General features: G+C 33.8%; 1 protein-coding gene and 1 pseudogene across 1 annotated transcript; both read left to right on the top strand.

The window, feature by feature from the left end:
* Window positions 1-570: 570 nt before the first annotated feature.
* LOC111909943 (receptor-like protein 15) lies at window positions 571-6,609 on the top strand (annotated as a pseudogene).
* Window positions 6,610-13,031: 6,422 nt separating this feature from the next.
* LOC111909968 (receptor-like protein 56) lies at window positions 13,032-19,832 on the top strand. The gene is made up of 10 exons (XM_052765465.1): window positions 13,032-13,778; window positions 14,112-14,270; window positions 14,366-14,440; window positions 15,191-15,346; window positions 16,918-16,992; window positions 17,158-17,316; window positions 17,426-17,500; window positions 17,725-17,871; window positions 18,074-18,927; window positions 18,968-19,832. Exons 1-10 carry the CDS (start codon window positions 13,187-13,189, stop codon window positions 19,751-19,753), a joined length of 3,078 nt encoding a protein of 1,025 aa, XP_052621425.1. The 5' UTR covers window positions 13,032-13,186; the 3' UTR covers window positions 19,754-19,832.
* The last annotated feature ends 1,172 nt before the right edge of the window (window positions 19,833-21,004 follow it).

Here is a 21,004-nt window from a genome sequence, read left to right as displayed (position 1 = left end):
ACTAAATTTGTAAGACAACTTTTTTGGACCAAAACTGAAAAAATATGTTAAACTTGAAAATCAAAATATAATATAGTTCTAAATGAATGATAATCAGTACTTCCGTTTTTAATTCATAAGTAGGATGCTGTGGCCTTCTAATATAATATTTGAAATTACAATCTTTATCTTTGAAAATAACTTCTAATATATCGAAGTAAATTATTACAAATGTGTCTATTGATACAAAACTCTCTTAATATCGGACCCTTTATGCTTTTGTTTGTTCTTCAAAAATTATTACCTATGAGTAGGGGTGAGCAAACCCGAACCAAGAAACCGGAAAACCGACCAAAACCGACGAAACCGAAACCGAAAAAACCGAAACCGAAGCAAAACCGACGGTTTGGGTTTTAAATTTTTAAAAACCGAAATATCGGGTTCGGTTTCGGTTTTTGCATTGAAACCGACCCATCCAACCCGAGAAACCGACTCAACGGTTTAGTGTCATGTTTTTGTATATATAATAATATGAATATATATAAGCTAAGGTGCGAATTAGATATGCAAACGTCCTCTTGGCCCAGCGGTTGAGTATCTTCCCCTTGAACCTGATGTCAAGGGTTCGAATCTTCCTCCTTGTCAAAATTTTCCCCAAGTTTTCTATTTTAATTTGGAACTTGGTCTATCCCACATCGACGAATGTATGAAAGTTACACATGTTTCACCCTTAATATAAGAAATCAATACCTCTATCCTACCCCATATTAGTTTACTTGAGTTAATAGTGGGTTCGGGTTTAAACCCGGAACCGACCCATGTAGAAATTAAAAAACGAGAAACCGAACCGACGGTTTGGGTTCTTGGTTCGGTTTTTATTTTTTTGAAAACCGATTTTAATGGGTTGGGTTCTGTTTTAGGTCAAAACCGACCCATGCTGCTATGAGATTCATGGTGTAAATCAGCTTACCTATTAACCAGCCATTAGCTTATAAATATTGTTGGGTACCTGTGTAAGAGCTCAAGTTTTAAGTGGTTATTTTGAGTAACAATAAGCTTGAAATGCAGAAAGGAGTACAGGAATTCAATGCTTAAATAAAAATATCTATTAATTACACTAGTCATTCTCTTTGTCAAATTCTTCTTAGGATTATTTATATACTTTAGAAATCTTGAATGAAAATTATGTAAAAGAAATGATTGTGATAATATTAATGTTTAGCTAATAAATATTTTTGTTTATATAAGCAATTGAAAAATATGCTATGTGAATGGAGACTTGTAAGTTCGTTGAAAAGTCAACAAATGTCGAATCATAAGTTTTGGGGAGTGTAACTGTATCATACCTGATACTCCAAAAGGGACAAGTTGAAGGAATGGTTGACAATGGAATAGATGGAATAGAGTTATGTGTGGAGATCGACCATTGACTTGATGAATGGCGGAGAATTATGCAATTAATATTCAAACATATTCACTTTATCACATATAAATTGTTTTCCATGCCTCATTACATATCTGTTCATATACCAAGCAAATAAAACCAAACCAAACTAAACCGGAAGTTTGTGTCTCTATAAAGTCATCATTAGCTACTAAAATGGAGTGTTGGGTTGTGAGTCAGAGTAAATCATGGGTATATCGGTCCTTGATGTTGATGATGATAAATATTCTAATGGTCGGGCAAACACAAGGAGATTGTATAGTAGAGGAGAGAAAGGCGCTACTCGAAATCAAGGCCTCCCATATGAAGTCATATGATTCTGAAATTGACGATTTTCTCCCTACTTGGGTTGATTATGGCAGTAGTACCCCTGGGGATGGTGGCAGCGATTGTTGTGATTGGGAGAGGGTCAACTGCAACACAACCACCGGGCATGTCATAGAGCTTTCTTTGTACAATTTGAGAGGAATGGTAGATGAAAACATGGAGCTTGGGATCCAGTTGTGGCCATTGAATGTTTCCTTGTTTCTTCATTTTAGAGAGTTGACAAGTCTCAATCTATCATATGATTTTCTTGATAAATTAGAGATTATGAAGACAGGTATAGTACAATGTGATTAATTGCTTTAGTTATTTTTTTTCATCCGGTTCCAACATCATCTTTTTTTCAAATTCATAGACTCAACATCCAATTAATATATGGGATGTAATTTTCTTCCCTCTTTTTCTGGCCTTTAGCTATTTTAATAAAATTACGGTTGCTCTAAGTAAAAATAGACCAAACACAAGTCTTTACTTCAGAAGCTGCAATTCATGCCGAATCTTATCTGTATATAACTACTATCTGTGCCCGGAAAGTAGTCCCTAAAATATCAAAAGACTAGGATGCCTTTGATAAAAAACTTTTTTTTTTCTTTTGCAGGACTTGAAAGGTTGTCGAGTTTGAAAAAGTTGGAGATACTAGACCTCAGTTTGAATTATGATATTGATAACGACATTCTTCCATCATTGAGTACACTCACTTCACTCAAAATCTTGGATCTAAGCCACACAGGCTTGAATGGAAACTACCCTATCAGTGGCATGTTCTTGTCATATCTTTCATTCCCTTTTTTTATCATGCAGAAATGCATATTTTAAAGGTACTAATTACACCTTTTTTACATGAATTGCAAAATTTGCAGCTTTAGAGAACTTGGAGGTGTTGTCTCTAAGCTTTTGTTACTTTAATATTACCTTTGAGATTCAAGGTAATCAATTTGTCATCTTAAACCCATCATGCTAATATATAATCACATTGGATTCATACACAAATTTACCTTTTGCGACATTACAAGTCGACCCTAACAGAATGACTCTTCCAGGTTTTGAAATTTGAAATATGGCCTGTTTCTTTTATTGGACAAAAGAAAAATGTAATGGAGTCTTAATTCTTTTGACTAATGCATAACAGAAGTAAAAGTGGATGTATTTTTATACTTCATATATGTTCTCCAGAAAGAGCTTTTCCATTGTTTCCAATTTACGGTGATACATGAGAACGCATATCTATACAGTGTTTGTGAACATATATCTAATTGTTAATTAGATTAACGCAACCGAAACACCTATAATCTTTTAATTACTTATATAAGCATCCCTTGAAAAACATTTATCAAAATATAATGCCTATTGTGGTGAACTGGTATTGCACGTTAAATAAGGGTACCTAGTTACAATCATGTAAAAATACCAGCGAACATATAATGCACCAAACTAGCTTCAAAATGTACATATGAAAATAGCAAGCATGATGTGTGATATATGTTTTTCTTTCATATGACAGAATTAGCTCATCTGATTAACTTAAAGAAGTTGGATTTAAGTAATACCTGGTACCTTGGCACACCCAATATCCAAGGTAAATGAAGATTTATAGTTACATGCTTGATAAGACCATGCATGGTTTCTTTAAGAATTGCCTTCCCTTTTGCAGACTGTAAGAGCTTATCAAGAATGAAAAGGCTGGAGAGTATAAATCTTTCTGGTAACAGTTTCAACAAGAGCATCATATCATGCTTAACTGCCCTCCCATCCCTCAAGATTCTTGATCTATCCTATTCAACTTCACTGGGAACTTCCTTTCCTGTCCAAGGCATGTTTACCTCAAAAGGAGTCATCGTTAAAAAACTAAAATACTATATTTCATCTTCATTATTATTTATTAATTTCTCTTTCTTGCTAATTGTTTAACACGTCCTTCTATGTAATTCAGAGTTTAATGATTTGCGTGATTTGGAAGTCCTCCTCTTGAGACGTAATGGTTTCAGTGGAACACTTCCAATGGAAGGTAGCGGTTTTTCCCCACAGCTTAACCAGCTTCATTCATCAATAATCATCACTTATAACAAATCCTTTTTCAGGGTTTTTATTAATTAGTAACCTTCTCTTCTCTTGTTTTCATCTAGCTTTTGCATCTTTCCATCATCTTGAGATCTTGGATTTGAGTGAAAACAGTTTTGTTGGGAGCATCCCATCAACAATACAGGGATTATCTTCCCTAAGAGTTCTCTCATTCGCTGAAAATAGTCTTAATGGCTCATTATCTGATGATGGTAAGTTATCTAAAGAATATTGCACGATTAGAAGTCTAGGATTTTTTAGGACAAATGCATAAATGAAATGCTGTTACGGTATGGCTAAATTGGCCTTTCTCCAATAGTTACTCTTTCAGATGCCTAAATGGGTGAACCACTTTTTTTTTGGCAGGATTCTGTGAGTCACAGAATCTCCAGGAGTTGGATCTTAGTAACAACATGCTCCATGGAAGTCTGCCTCAGTGTTTTGACAGTCTAACATCTCTTAAGTTGTTGGATATTTCTTCAAACCAATTCTCAGGGATACTTCCACCATCACTCATTGCTAATCTCACATCTCTCGAGTACATTGATTTTAGTCATAACATATTTGAAGGTTCATTCTCATTCAGCTATTTCTGCAATCTTACAAAGCTTGAGGTAGTTCGATTTAGAAGCGACAATGACAGGTTTGAGGTGGAAACAGAAGAGGCTATAGATTGGATTCCAAAGTTTCAGTTGAAAGTTCTTGCTCTATCTAATTCCAATATGAATTTTCATAAAGGACATCTTGTTCCGGGGTTTCTACTTCACCAACACAAGTTACTAGAATTAGATATGTCCCACAACTCCTTGGAGGGGGATTTTCCAAATTGGTTGATTGAAAACAATACGATTCAGAAGTGACAATGACATATTTGAGGTGGAAACAGAGGAGCCTATAGATTGGATTCCAATGTTCCAGTTGAAAATTCTTGAGCTATCTAATTGTAATATGAAAATGCCTAAAGGACGTATTATTCCTGGGTTTCTACTTCACCAACACAATTTACGACAAGTAGACATGTCTCACAACTCCTTGGAGGGACAATTACCAAATTGGTTAATTAGGAACAATTCGAATCTGGAAGTTCTTATTCTACGTGATAACTTGTTTGGTGGTATGCCACTGCATATGAATGCTAATATGAAGTGGTTGGATGTGTCTCAAAATCACATGATAGGTACTATTCCATATGACATACCAAAGTTTTTTCCCAACATAAGTATTTTGAATTTGTCTATGAATGCTTTAAGTGGTGTTATCCCTTCCTCAGTTGGTGAATTGAGTAAATTATGGGTACTAGATTTATCTGAGAATGCGTTATCTGGTGAAGTGCCAAAGGGATTGTTTACAAACACCTCCAAATTGGGTTTCTTAAAACTATCAAACAACAAGTTGCATGGCCAGATACTCGCAGGAAATTTAAGTTGGAGTACTCTCCAATGGGTTTATTTAGATAGCAACCATTTCACAGGGCAAATTGGAATTAAAAGCAAACAAAAATTTGAATCTCTGACTCTTCTGGATATAAGCAATAACTTTTTTACAGGTTTGATCCCGGATTGGCTTACCAACATGAGTAGCTTGTCTGAACTTGTGGTGAGAAATAATAGTTTGGAAGGCAGGTTTCCTTGCGGAGCAGCTTTTTTCTCATTTCTTGATATCTCACAAAATTCTTTTTCTGGGCCCATCCCATCCTGCTCAAATTTGCAATATATGGAGCATCTTCATTTGGGTTCCAACAGATTCACTGGATCAATACCCAATTTCTTTCGTAATTTGACTAATGTTTTGACTTTAGACATCGGCAACAACTTGTCAGGCAGGATTCCTAAATTTCTTGGCGAACTATCCAATTTAAGGATTCTTCTTTTGAGAAAAAATAACTTTAACGGTTTTATTCCGAGGCAGTTGTGTCAATTAAGTAATATGAGTTTCATAGACTTATCCGCTAACTCATTTTCTGGCTCAATACCTAGCTGCCTACATAATATTACCGGCCCAAGTGACCTTGTTTTCTTAAAAAGAAGCAAATCATTGTATTCGTATGATTCCTCTTACCATTATGAGAGTATTATATGGGGGTTGCGTACAATCTTCCTTGGCGGTGAAGCCTTGGGAATACAAGACGAAGTACAGTATACAACGAAAAGTCTCTTTCTCCGCTACAAGGGTGGCATCCTTGATTACATGACGGGATTGGATTTATCTAATAACAAACTTACAGGTGAAATTCCAGAAGAAGTCGGGTTTTTAACCCAACTTCGTGCTTTAAACCTGTCTCACAATCAACTAATTGGACTCATTCCAGTGAGCTTCTCAAATCTTGCAAAGATAGAGAGCTTGGACCTTTCTTCAAATGGTTTGACCAACACAATTCCATCAGAACTCATTAAGCTTACCTCCTTGTCTATTTTCAATGTTTCTCACAACAGTCTCTCAGGCAGACTCCCAGAAATGAAGTCACAGTTTGGTACCTTCACGGAGGAGAGTTATGAAGGTAATCCACTTCTTTGTGGACCACCATTGGAGAAGAAATGCACCACAAATCCACAGGTGACCAATCCATCAGCCGAAGAAGACCATGAGAAATGGTATGATATTGATATGACATATTTCTATGGAAGTTCTAGTTCGACATGTTTTGTGTTCTTATTGGGATTTGTTGCAATACTTTATACCAATCCTCGGTGGCGTAGAAGGTGGCTAGACTGGGTTGAAGATTGTATATATACATGTTATTACTTCCTTTATGATTTAGTATGGAAGCCTTCTATGATCTTCTGTAGCTAGGACCTCTTTAAGAATTTGTGATAGAATAAATGCAAACTTGTTTCCATATGTATTCATATTTCTATGTTTTTCTATCTACTAAGTTTTTTTTTCCACATGTCACGCTCTCATTCAATTTGCCAAATGTCACTTTATAGTTATTTTGAATTATTTTTTTTCACATGTCATTTTATGAGTTTTTTTATTTTATTAATTTTCATATAATATTTTAATGTAATAATTGCAATAAATGGATATCAATTCATTAAGGAACTTACCTTTTAATTTCAAAAATTTCAAATTAAAGGTTATTAGTTTCTTTTGTTTGTTTATATAAATTATTTGTTTAAATTTAAAATATAAAAATATTTCAATTATGATAATTCATTATTTTTTTTATTTTATTATAAATTCAAAGTTCTCAAATATTTTGACTTTTATATTTAACTTTTTCTTCTTTAAATTAACTCATGTAATACATGAGTTTTACAACTAGTATAATTATATACGTCAGATGATGCATTAGAAGATTCTAGTGATTTAAGTGTTTCTACATCTCTTTTATGACGCAAAATAATTTGATTTATGGTAGGTTGCAAAATTGAACAAGTTACTAGAACTTACACCTATTTCTCCGCTTTAATAAACTTACATTGATTTATGGTACAAAAAGGATGGAAAATTATTTATTTGTCATGTCATTCCTCACAAGTAAACACCAACGGTTGAGTAGTTGAACAACTGCTCCAGCAATAGCATTTGGGTCCTCTAGAGCACAGTTTGTAGGCACATCTTCCCAAACTTTGAAGTTGAAGTGGTCAACAAACCATGTTTCAAATCAAGCACATCCCAACCTATGTTAAAAAGTATATAAACAGTTGCTCCTTAAGTGCCTTTTCTCAGTCCTTTCCTATAAAGGTTAAGCTAACATTGATGAATGTTGATCACCTAACCATCTTGAAATCGGGATTCCAGTAATCATCCATCCTTTTCCTAGTTGACCAATAACCTTGGAATTTCTTACAATTTTTTTTTTTTTGGTAGAATGTCTTTATGAATCATAAAGGTTCCCAATGTTGATCTAACCAAATTAAGTCTTTTATAGTTAATACACATGGTTCCTGATTCCTTAGAGATATGAGCAATATATGCACCGTTATCAACACCTCTAGTAAAATTCCATATTAATTAGGAGTCTATGATACCAAAAAGTGCATGTCCTTTCTCAACGGATACTTTCACGGCATCAACATTTTACAAAAGCCATAAGAACTTTAGTGAACCTAAAATAGGGAAATTAAGTAATCTAACCATTTTTTAAGGTTTTTCTATTGCACCTAAAATACGCCTGGTTTACAAATATTGTTCACATTCCAAACTACTTTTCAATTTTTTCAAAGAATGATCTATTCCGAAATGCTCCATCCGAGTTTGATCTTCAAATTTCGGAATTGTTTTTTGGTTTTTTCCCATTTTTTTTTTAATATCATCAATTATGTCTGAAATGTCTATTTATAAGGGTTTAATATCATTGTTTTTCAATAAGGATAATGACTTTGTTCATAAGAGTAAAATGTGAACAATTTCAATAGTTCAGTGATAAATAAAGAATGTAAAAAATTTTAGTGATTAAATATGAACAAAGTTGAAAGTTCGTTTCCCTTTAAAGAAAATTCAATGACTAAATGTGAACAAACTTCCTCTTGTATTATGTTTTACTAAATTAATAAATAAAAAAAAATAAAAAAAAACAAAACAAAACAAAACCCCAAATAAAATATTAAAAAAATATTGAAAAACCAAAATCAAAATAAAAAACAATTGGTTTGGTATTTTCCAAAATAAAAAATCAAAATTTCCAATCTTATGTAGTTTTAACAAAAAAAATAAGTCATTCACTCCCATAGCTATTAAGAAATTGTGTTTCATGGTAAAAAATTACGTTAATACTCTGAAGAAAAAAGTTAAAAATCTTATTTTTTTAAATAGTTATTTAAATATGAATTGTTTTTTTTTTTTCTAAAACCGTTTAAAATTATGAGTGACTTTTTTGAAAGAAAAAAAAATAGCGCCATTATAATTGTTGAATATATAGCCATATTTACTGTATTTGTTTAACATTTTGTTAAATTTAAGTAAAAACGGTTTTTTCTCGAAATTCCGAAATTGTTCTTCGGATTTTCAGACTTGTTCTTGAAATTATAATAGTTTTCCCCTAAAATTCGAATTTTTAGTCCGAAATGTGAACCGTAGTCCAGAATTAGTCAAAAAACGTGTTTTTTCTTATTCTGGAATGTCTATTTCGGACAAAATGGTTATTTTTGCTAAAAATTGTTTTTTTTTCAAATAATTAGATTACTCAATTTCCCCTGTTTGTAACTTGAAGACACACCCCTCTAAATAACATTTGGGGTTGGGCAAGAGGGTGTGTGTACATGTGTGGGTGTTACAGTGGGGCGTGTTGTAGGGATGAGATTTAAAACCGGAACCAGAATCCTTAGAACCGAAATATTTAGAATCGGTTTCGGTTAAGGACTTAAAAATTAGCTTTATCCGGGTTTCGGGTAGCCCGGGTTTGGGTCCGTCGGGTCCTAGAACCGGAACTAGAACCACTTTTAGAGGTCGGATCTGGTTTCTGTGAAACGTTTAAAACACGCATATCTCCTTCGTTTTAAGTCGGATTGACATACATATTTTTTCCAATGTGTATTTTAGAGTTTATACATGATTTTAGACTATAAATTTGTCATTTTTAGTTTTATATTCATTGATTTATAGTCACCTAAAGTCGAGTTATCAAAGCTATAAGTTTTTTGTTTTTCAACTTTTTGTGTTCTGTGAAAGTTTTAAAACATACATATCTAATTTGTTTGAAGCCGGATTAACATGAAGTTTTTCCAACTTTTAGTTTAGAGTTTGTACATGATTTTAGAATATAATTTTTTATTTTTTGTTTAATATTCAATGACTTACAATCCTCCGAAGTCGGGATATCAAAGCTGAAAATTTTCAACTTTTCAGCTATTTGTTTTAGTACTTTGTATTATGTGAAAACATTAACACATGCATATCTCATTCGTTTCAAGTCGGATTGACATGCGGGTTTTCCCGGAGTGTAGTTTAGAGTTTGTACATGATTTTAGACTATAATTTTGTCAATTTTAGTTTCATATTCAATGACTTACAGTCCCTCGAATTTGAGATATCAATATGAAAATTTTCAGAGTTCAACCCATTAAGTAGTAAGTAACTGTCAAAAAAATTTCGGTTTTTTTTAGGTTTTTGGTTTTAAACTTACTTTATTCGGTTCCAACCTACTCACTTTGATGTTTTTGGGTTTTCCGGTTCTAGACACATTTTACCCGGTACCGTACCTGGAACTGGTTCCTATATACCAGTCCAATTTCCGGTTCTACAAAATTCCATTAATCGATTCTGGGTTTTCCAGGTCTAGGTCCATTTGGTCTGGGTTTGAACCCAGTTTCATCCCTAGTGTGTTGTGGATACATGGACGGGCGGGGTGTGGGAGAGATGATGATAATATATTTTGATTTAATGAATAATGGTTAGGATGAATAGGTGCTAGGAGAAGATATATCGATGGTGTTTGGCTAAGCTTAAAAATGATTTTTTTTTTTTTTAATTTATTACAGATTTCATATCGGTATAAGTTAAAATGAATAATTTGATAAAGAGCTTTTTAGAAACAACTTATAGTGGTATGAAACCAGGGATAAACTATTTTTGATAAGTTACTCCATTTAACTTATCAAAACTCCTTATAGTGGTATGAAACCAGGGATAAACTATTTTTAATAAGTTACTCCATTTAACTTATCAAAACTCCTTATAATGTGTAGTCGTCTCATACCTTTATGAAACATTTTTTTGGTCATTTTACCAAACGCTAGAAAGTGTTAATCAACTTATAGCGTTTTGACACCACATAAGTTATTTTCGTACCGTTATAAATTAATAAGTTAAAAAATATTTATCAATTTAAATAAAAAGTCTCAAACACTTCATTGTCTTTATAATAAAACATAAAAAACAAAATCTAAAATATTTGTTTTTTGTTTTTGGCCAAAGAAATTCACCTGGACACAAAATTTAGTAGAATTTAAAAAACCTATAATTTTTTTGATTTCATCGACCAAAAGTAAGTAATTTTTATTGAATTTAATATAATTTAAAGACAAAATTACATAAATGGTCCTCATGGTTGATAAAATCGATCAATTATGGTCCTCATGACAAATTCTTTACACAGATGGTCCCTGTGGTTTCAAAATCTTGCAAAGACGGTCATTTTGATTAACGGCGTTAACTTTTTCAGTTAAGTCATATGTGAAATGACATAAATGGTCCTTGTGGTAGAAACATATTACATAAAGCGTCCTTATGCATGAAGGGCAAATATGTCATTTCACATAGGACTTAACTGAAAAAGTTAACGTCGTTAGTCAAAAGGACCGTCTTTGAAAGATTTTGAAACCACAGGGACCATCTGTGTAAAGAATTCGTCATAAGGATCATAATTGGTCGATTTTGTCAACCATGAGGACCATTTATGTAATTTTGTCTAATTTAAAAGCTTCAATTTTTTTTATGAGTTTTAATGAAGGGTTTAGGTCATTTTTGATCACTTAACTTTTGGTTTTGTGTTTATTTGGTCACTTAACTATTTTTAAGTTTCAAAAGGTCATCAAATTTTTGGCTTTGTGCTCATTTAGTCACTTAACTTTTGGTTTGGTCATATTTAGCCACTTAACTTTTAGATTTGTGCTCATTTGGTCACCTAACTTTTAAATTTTTGTTCATTTAGTCACCAAACTTGTAAAGAAATTTAAAAGTTTAGTGACTAAATGAGCATAATTTTAAAAGTTATGTGACTAAATGTGACCAAACTAAAAATTAAGTGACTAAATGAGCACAAAGGCAAAAGTTTGATGTTATTTCAAAACTTAAAAATAGTTAAGTGGCTAAATATGCACAAAAGTTAAGTGATAAAAAATATTTAGGGGTGTTTGGCTTAGCTTTTCAAACCCCAAAAGTCCTTTTTGAAAAAGTTACAAAAAGTCAGGATTTCCTGACTTTTCCAAAAAGTTGTTTTTCCTTATGTAAAAACTTCAAAAGTTACTTTTAAAACCAGTTTGCTAAACATCTTTTGCTTTTTTTTCTTTTCCAAAAAGGACTTTTGGTTTTGAAAAGCTAAGCCCTAATTTTTTACCCCCCGCCCTTCAACCCCACCAAACCTAATTCTACCATTTCCCTTTCCCGTTAAAACCCTTTCCACCTTTCCGTTAATCCTCCGCTCCCTTTCCGTCCAGCGTCGACGGTGTACTGCTTATCGAACCTACTATGACTCCCACCCATTCTCGCCCCTGTCTGCAACCTCTAACCACTGATACAAAACCCTCTAAATTGAGGGCTTAGACGCTGTTTCATCGCCGTCGTCGGCCAATGGTGGTGAAAATGATCATTTGGTTAGAGAAGACGAGGAGGAAAGGAAGGGAGGCGAAAGGGCCTACTCATCGGGTTAGGGTTGTTACAATTTCAAAATCGAAGCCGGTTTCATTTCCGGGTACGGTGATCTCTAGCAATGGCTCTCATCTGGCTGTTTACCAGGAATTTATAGAACCCGTCCCTGGAAATCACAAGGAGGTTAGCGAGTCTGGTCATTACGAGTATACAAAAGTTAACTCCCTCTAACTTATTAGCTTATAAGCCAATAAGCTATAAGCTAATAAGTAATACATAAGTTTTTTTTTGCCAAACACAATAAAAGGCTCATCTAATTAAGATCAACCCTCACTCTTCAGTTTCACATCTGATTTCACCATCATGAATCTGCGTAAGTGTTTCAAAAACGAGGGGACGTGGATGGGGGAGGTGGGGTCAACTGAATTTAATATGGTTTAAATTACAATACATAAATAATAAAATATCTGTAAGACAACTTTTTTGAATCAAAACCTAAAAAAGAAGTTAAACTTGAGGATCAAAATATAATTTACCTTTAAATGAATGATACTTAGTTATTCAGTTTTTACTCAAAAGTAGGATGTAGCGGCCTTATAAATATTGTTGGGTACCAATATAAGAACTCAAGTTTTAAGTGGCTTTTTTGAGAAAAATAAACATGAAATGCAGAATGGAGTATGAGAAGTACATAAAGCAAGAGCAAAATGTATAAAAAAAATTGTATTGATCTCTTTTTTGAATTAAACGTGTAAATAAAAATATCTATCAATTACAGCAGTCATTCTCTTTGTCAAATTGTTCTTAGGTTTGTTTATTTACTTCAGTAAAATTAAATGGAAATGATGTAATTGATATTAGTGTGTAGTTAGTAAATATTTTTGATTTTGTAAGTAATTCCAAAAATTTAATAGGGCAATTGGAGACTTAGAAGTTCATTAATTGAAGAGTCAACAAATGCCGTGTCATAAATGTTTGGGAGTGTATCATACTCCAAAAGGGAAAGGGTGAAGTTGAAGGAGTCACTGACAAAGTGACAATGGAATAGATGGAATAGAGTTATGTATGGAAATTTTGAGCATTGACTTGATGACTTATGTGTGGAAATTTTGAGCATTGACTTGATGACTTATGTGTGGAAATTATTATTATTCATACATATTCATTTCATCATATATCAAATGTTTTCCAAGCAAAGCTAAGCAAACCAAACCTAACAGGAAGTTTAATGTTGTGAGTGTCTCTACAAAGCCACCATTAGCTGCTAAAATGGAGTGTTGGGCTTGTAGTAAGCATAAATCATTGCTATGTTGGCTGTTGATGTTAATGATGATACATATTCTAATAATGGCTGGGCATACACAAGGGGATTGCGTAGAAGAGGAGAGAAAGGCACTACTGGAAATCAAAACCTCCTATATGAAGTCATATGGTTCTGAAATTGACAATTTTCTCCCTACCTGGGTTGATTATGGTGGTGGTACCCCTGGGGATGGTGGCAGCAACTGCTGTGATTGGGAGAGGATCAACTGCAGCACAACAACAGTGCATGTGACAGACCTCTCTTTGTACAATTTAAGAGGGGTGATAGGGTTCGATGCTTACTGGTATAAGGATGAAAGCAAGCTGTGGCCATTGAATGTTTCCTTGTTTCTTCATTTTAAAGAGTTGACAAGTCTCAATTTGTCACAGAATTCTCTTGATAAAGAGTTCATGAAGTCAGGTACAACATGATTAATTGCTTTAATTAGTATTTCTTTCACCTTGTTCCAACATCATATTTTTTTGAGCAAAACATTCCAGTAAGTCGACTCTATTCAAATTCGTGAACATAACATCCAACTAATTTATGCACTCAAAGACGCTTCTTAGGAACCCTAATGGTTGGATAATGTTTTTCTATATATAAAAGACCAAACACAAGACTTTATGTGTACTTCAGATCCTGCAAATCATGCTACAGCTTTTTAGTATTTACCAATTGTGCTTAGAAAGTTGCCCTTTCAATATCAAAAGGCTAGGATGCCTGTGTTAAAAAATTCTCTTTCTTTTGCAGGGCTTGAAAGGCTGTCGAGTTTGAAGAAGTTGGAGGTACTAGACCTTAGTGGGAATCGTGATATCGATAACGACATCCTTCCATCATTAAAGACACTCACTTCACTCAAAGTCTTGGATCTTAGCGACACTAGCTTGAATGGAAACTTCCCTACCAATGGTAGGTTTGTGTCTTTTTCGTTTCTTCTTTTTTATGGTTAACATGCATAAATGCCTGTTTTAAAGATACTTACATCCTTCTCACATGAATTGCAGAATTTGGTGCTTTAGAGAACTTGGAGGTGTTGGATCTAAGCTATTGTCGCTTCAATGGTACCTTTGAGGTTCAAGGTAAGCAATATCATCATAAAAACATCATGCCAATAAAGTCACCTTGGACTTGTACACAAATCCCTCTTTTGCAACATTACAAGACCATAACAGAATGACTCATCCATGTGTGAAATTTAAAATATGACCTTTCTTTACTTGGGACAGAAAAATCGCAATAAGGACTTGATTATCTGTGGTAGAGATATTACTACTGCAATACACTACAATCAAGTCACTTGGTCTGATATAATAAACAATTCTTTTAATGGAAGCCTTACAATGCTTAAAACGGATATAGATATGTACTTGTATACGTTCTCCAAAAGAGATTGATAGACCCTTATTCATTCTTGCATACAATCTGATAATGAAACTATGAATTGATAAGATAGATTAGGGTTTTCCCATTCATTTGAGAGGAATGGACTCTCGAAGAAGAACAAAGTTCATTTTACAAATTAATTCTTAGCTACCTAAACAAAAACCTGCAGGGGTATATATTTAAAGTTTAAACTAGACATGACTCAGGGGAGTGGTCCCCTAAAACAGACCTGGGACAAAGTTAGTGCTCCCAACATAACAAACAACCAATAACAGACATAATACTAAAAAAGACCAAACTACCCCTGGACCCAAAACAGACAATAAAATAACTATAATAAAGCAATTCAACTAAAAGCAATCCATGCTAAGTTGGGGCTTATCAGAGCTCTGTGGCTGTATGAAACTGGCTAGAGCTTATAAATTCGATTGGATTCCTAAATGTAGGTTCTGAGAGGGTTTCCATATTGAGGAAATTGAAAAGTTTAAATCTTGCGGGCAACTGGTTTAATGAAAGCGTCATAACATCTCTAAAAGCCCTTTCATCGCTTACAAACTTGGATCTTAGCTACAATCAAATGCCGGGACCATTTCCAGCTCAAGGTACCTCCTATGACTGTATATACTTATTTCCATAGTTGTTTGAGTATCATTTTTAGACCATATGAACTTGATTGATTTTATCTTGTTTTCAATTTGGTATGATGCATGAGAACCTATATTTATAGAGTGTTTGTGGGATGTTGTGTCATGTCTATGGTCTATGTGTGATCTTCACACATTGAGATGTATAAGTGTTTCGGTTGCATTGGCTTGGTTAATAGAGAGACGCGATAGGTGACATTGAGGGGGGCTTTTGTTTATGTTTCAAACTAGTGGTGCCGATATGAAATTTCCTGCAGAATGAGGGACACAAAGTCCAAGAAACTTAGTATACATGTCTGAATTTCTATGTAATTGTAGTTATCATTTATTATCTACAGAAGACAGAAATATTATCTTTAAATAATTGATACATATAAAATAATTTTTCATGGTCATGGGTAGATATTTATAGTATATTGATTTCATTAGTTCTTTTATGCATTAAATTTACATTTAAAACACTAAAGTGAATGTTGACTAAACATATTGAATGTGCAACTTGATAGTAAAATCATTCCTGCATCTTATACTTATACTTTTTTTTTTTTAATAATTACATATATGTATCTTTATAGCTTTTCAGTTGTATATGCTTTATGGAATTTGTAAAATAAAATATAATGTTTTATCTTTATGATGTCAAATAAGCAGTTACTTTTTATAACTTGGCATCACAAAAATAGTTGCATGAAAAAGATTTGGTATGTGGAAATCACATTCATTACAAAATTGACATCACAAAAGGAAGGCACGTCTTGAAAATGCATAGTTCTAGAAATTCAGTCACATTTTAAACTTAGCGACAGAAAATGTATTCAGATTCATATATATAAAATAGTTATTTCTAACCGCATCTAAGTGAAAAATATAAACACACACACACACGCACACACACACATATATATATATATATACATATATATATATATATATATATATATATATATATATATATATATATATATGCAATTGGAAAAATATGAAAATGTATTCTTAAGAGGTTATGCTAAAGTAGGGGTTGGAGCCAGTCCAGACCCAAACCGATCTCACTGAGGATTGGACTGGTTCCAAATATTGGGACCCAAAAGGACTTTTTTGCAAGGTCCGAAACATGTTAATCTGGGGTTGTTAATCTAATATCATGCTGGACTTGGTGTATATTAATCTTATTTAAATGTCAATTGTTGGTGTAAATTTGTAAATTTCTAACTAGATACAATTTGTAAAAGAGTTGGAGATATTGGTACAGCTTTTTGATTATTTGATTTAGTACAGGATTTGCTTTTTGATTTCTGGTGTAGGGATTTAGGGTTTTGATTAAGGTTTTGAGGAACAAGAGAGATATACCTAAATAAGAGAGTGGGCATATTTTGTTGGGCCGATATTATACTCTAACTAAGGCTGCCTGGTTATAATGATGAGAAAGATTAATGAACATATAATGCTCCAAATTAACTAGCTTCAAAATTGTACATCTGAAAATACATGCATACTACATGATATATATGTGTTTTTCTTTCGCATTACAGAATTATCACATCTCACTAACCTGGAGGAGCTGGATTTAAGTTCTACCCATCTCAATGGCACACCAAATATCCAAGGTAAATGAATTCTCTTTTATAAGAGCGTAACCGAACCATGGTATGTTAACTTGTTAATAGTGATGAAGTTCCTGAATGCTAATGAATCTTAAATTCTTCCATAATTACAAACTTTACAAGACCATGCATGGTTTCTCTAAGATTTACCTTCCTTTATTTTTACAGATTGTAAGACCTTATCGAGATTGAAAAGGCTGAAGAGTATAAATCTATCATATAACAATTTCAACAAGAGCATCATATCATGCCTAACTGCCCTCCCATCCCTCAAGATTCTTGACCTTACATCTTCTTTTTCATGGGGAAGTTCCTTTCCTGTCCAAGGCATGTTTATCTTAAAAAGACTCATCAATATAGAAATATTATTTATTCATTTCGATTTTTGCTAATTGTTTTATTAAAATGATTGACACGACTCTATGCCTTAAATCAGAATTCCTTAATTTGTCTGATTTGGAAGTCCTCCTCTTGAGCAGTAATGGTTTCAATGGAACAATACCAATTGAAGGTAAAGTTCTTCCGTCACGACTTAATTAATGACATTATTATTATTGGCTAAACAACTCAGCCAAATTTAAATGAAAGATTACAGAGGCGGGTGGGTAGGTGGCTCACCACATTATCTAGCTTCAACCATCAATCATACATGACTTGTAGTTGTAACAAATCCTTTTTCAGGGTTTTTGTTTAGTAACCTACTTATCCAATCCTCTCTTCTTATCGATCATCCAGCTTTTGCATCTTTTCACCATCTGGAGGTCTTAGATTTGAGTTGGAACAGTTTTGTTGGGAGCGTCCCATCAGCAATACAGGCATTATCTTCCCTAAGAGCTCTCTCATTTGCTCGCAATAAGCTCAACGGCTCATTACCGGATCATGGTAGGTTAGCTAAAGCATGCACGTGTCTGTCTTGTGATTATTTTGTAACATTACCTTTCCTCGATGTTTAATCTTTTTGAAGCCGTATGACCATGCAAATGCAAGTCATATATTTCTTGAAGGTTAATATTTTGTAACTTACCTTTTGAGTTTCATGGCTTACGCATAACCTTTTTTTTTTTTTTTTTTTGTCGTTTGACAGGGTTGTGTGAGTTGAAGAACCTCCATGAGTTGGATCTTAGTGGCAACATGCTCCATGGAACTCTGCCTCAGTGTTTGAAAAATCTATCATCTCTTAAGTTGTTGGATATTTCTTCAAACCAATTCTCAGGGATACTTAAGCCATCCCTCATTGCTAATCTTACATCTCTCGAGTATATTGATTTTAGTCATAACAAATTTGAAGGTTCATTCTCCTTCAGCTCCTTATCCAATCATATAAAGCTTGAGGTCGTTCGATTCGGAGGCGATAATGACAAATCTGAGGTGGAAACAGAAGAGCCTATAGGTTGGATTCCAATGTTCCAGTTGAAAATTCTTGAGCTATCTAATTGTAATATGAAAATGCCTAAAGGACATGTCATTCCTGGGTTTCTAGTTCACCAGCACAAGTTACGGCAACTGGACATGTCACAGAACTCCTTGGAGGGACACTTCCCAAATTGGTTGGTTAAAAACAACACGTATCTGGAAGGTCTTGTTCTAAGGAACAACTTGTTTGTCGGTATGCCACTGTATAGGAATGCTAATATGCTGGAGTTGGATATGTCTGGGAATGGAATGATAGGTATTATTCCTGACGATATACCAAAGTTCTTTCCCAACATGGGGCATTTGAATTTGTCCATGAATAGTTTAAGTGGTGTTATCCCATCCTCAGTTGGTGAATTGAGTGAATTAGTGATGCTGGATTTATCAGACAATGAGTTATCAGGAGAAATACCAAAGGGATTGTTTACAAACATCTCTAAGTTGAATTTGTTAAAACTATCAAACAACAAATTGCATGGCGAGGTACTCTCAGGAAGCTTAAGCTGGGGTTGGCTCCAATTTCAATAACGGGAGGATTCTACGGTTTACAACAAAAAGACAATGAGTTATCATGATAGGGTTTTCCTTTAGTTCCTATTTCAATAACGGGAGGATTCTACGGTGGTCGTTTTCTAGCAACTTCGACTTCAATGCATTCGAAACAGATGATGAAGTTGAGTTTACAACAAAAAGGCTCTTTCTCAGCTACAAGGGAGACATACTTGATTACATGGCGGGATTGGATTTTTCCTGTAACAAGCTAACAGGTGAAATCCCACAACAACTTGGATTCTTAACCCAACTTCGTGCTTTAAACCTGTCTCACAATCAGCTGACTGGACCCATTCCTGTGAGCTTCTCAAATCTTACAAAAATAGAGAGCTTGGACCTTTCTTCAAATGGTTTGACCGGAAATGTTCCATCAGAACTGATTAAGCTTACCTCGCTATCTACTTTCATTGTTTCTCACAACAATCTATCAGGCAGACTCCCAGAATTTACTGCACAGTTTGGTACCTTCTCGGAGGCAAGCTATGAAGGGAATCCACTTCTTTGTGGACCACCACTCGTGAAGAAATGCACAACTACTAATTCACAGCTGACCAATCCATCAGATGAAGAAGAAGACAATGAGAAATGGTATGATATCGATATGACATGCTTCTACGGAAGTTCTAGTTCCACATGTTTTGTCTTCTTATCGGGATTTGTTGCAATTCTTTACACCAATCCTTGGTGGCGTAGAAGGTGGCTAGACTGGGTTGAAGATTGTATGTTTACATTTTATTACTCCCTTTCTGATCTGGCAAGGAAGCCTTCCCTGACCATTCATAAGCAGGACCTCCATTAGAATGCGTGATAAAATAAATGCAAACTTGTTTGTATGTGTATTCATATGTATGATGATGTATAAAGAAAGATTCGACTAATTTTTTTTCAATTGAATCGCCTCCTGATCACTACCCAACATTACATGTTGATCTCCTAAACATCCGGAAATCAGGATTCCAGATCAATAACCTGGGCCTTGCTTTCAAATAGCCTTAGGGATCTTTGATGTTTGCAAATAATGTTGATTCCTCCCAATCAGGTGTTTTAAAACTCAGAAGCATGGTTCTTGATGCATTAAAGATATGAGTAAAAATCCGAATTAACTAAAATATGTCTGTGGGCAAACCACATGATTTTACAAGATGGGTTTATCCCTTGATAAAATAAAGAATTTAAAGATCGAGGTACCCGGTGTTGCCCTCCCTCCTTGAGGTTGAGGGTTCAAGTCCCGTCGTGGACATAGGTGGATTTAAGGTGTAGTTTAGGAGTAGGTTAGATTTGCCGTTTCAAAAAAAAAAAAAATAATAAAAAAAAAATAATAAATAAAGAATTTAAAGACCGACTAACACTATAAATGTGATGAATGGAGTCGAGATTACTTATTATTATTTTTTATCAAATAAACTGCGACATTTTCGTAAAGCAAATTCTGAGTTCAACTCATTTACTTAGAAACCAATCAATTTAGTATATTTTACATCTACGACCCAAATGAGTCAAATTTTGAAACTTAGAAAAAACAGGAATTAAGTTAAATAGGTAATAGGTAACCCAAATGTACTAAGTTGCTTATTCAAAATGTTACGTTACAATTTTAATGATATAACTTCTTAATCACATGTAATGCATTAACTACTTGTGAGATCCAATAAAAGACAAAGCAGTAGTGGGTGTTGGTGTTGATGTAATATTTTGATGGTTGTTTAATACAAATATCAACGATTCTAAATAAACAAACCACTATTATTCCATGTTACCAATGAGTAGAAATCCTGATTTAATGACCATCGATGTAATGCTGATGGTTTACAGTTTGTCTTAATTAGTCCTACCAGAACCTAATGCTTAATATTTAACATCATCTGCTCCAAATACATACTAATATTTATGTATCCAATTAAATGATTAAGAAAAGATACGCAAAATATTAGAACGATTTTGGAAAAATCCCTAGATTTGGTGTCAACCCTAGCAGTTCGGCAACGCTTCTATACCAAATTGCTCAAAATTTACCAATAAACGAAGTTCACAAATCCAATTTACAAACTAC

This window comes from Lactuca sativa, chromosome 1, assembly GCF_002870075.4.
Source record: "Lactuca sativa cultivar Salinas chromosome 1, Lsat_Salinas_v11, whole genome shotgun sequence".
Taxonomy (NCBI): Eukaryota; Viridiplantae; Streptophyta; class Magnoliopsida; order Asterales; family Asteraceae; genus Lactuca; species Lactuca sativa.
This window is presented reverse-complemented; position numbering and strand designations above follow the sequence as displayed.

Bases quoted from the DNA above. Each gene is read 5' to 3' on its own strand.
- LOC111909968 (XM_052765465.1), top strand. From the start codon at position 13,187: ATGTGTGGAAATTATTATTATTCATACATATTCATTTCATCATATATC. The intron at 14,441-15,190 runs GTAAGCAATATC...TCCTAAATGTAG, and splicing joins TGGTACCTTTGAGGTTCAAG to GTTCTGAGAGGGTTTCCATA. The intron at 17,872-18,073 runs GTAGGTTAGCTA...GTCGTTTGACAG, and splicing joins CGGCTCATTACCGGATCATG to GGTTGTGTGAGTTGAAGAAC.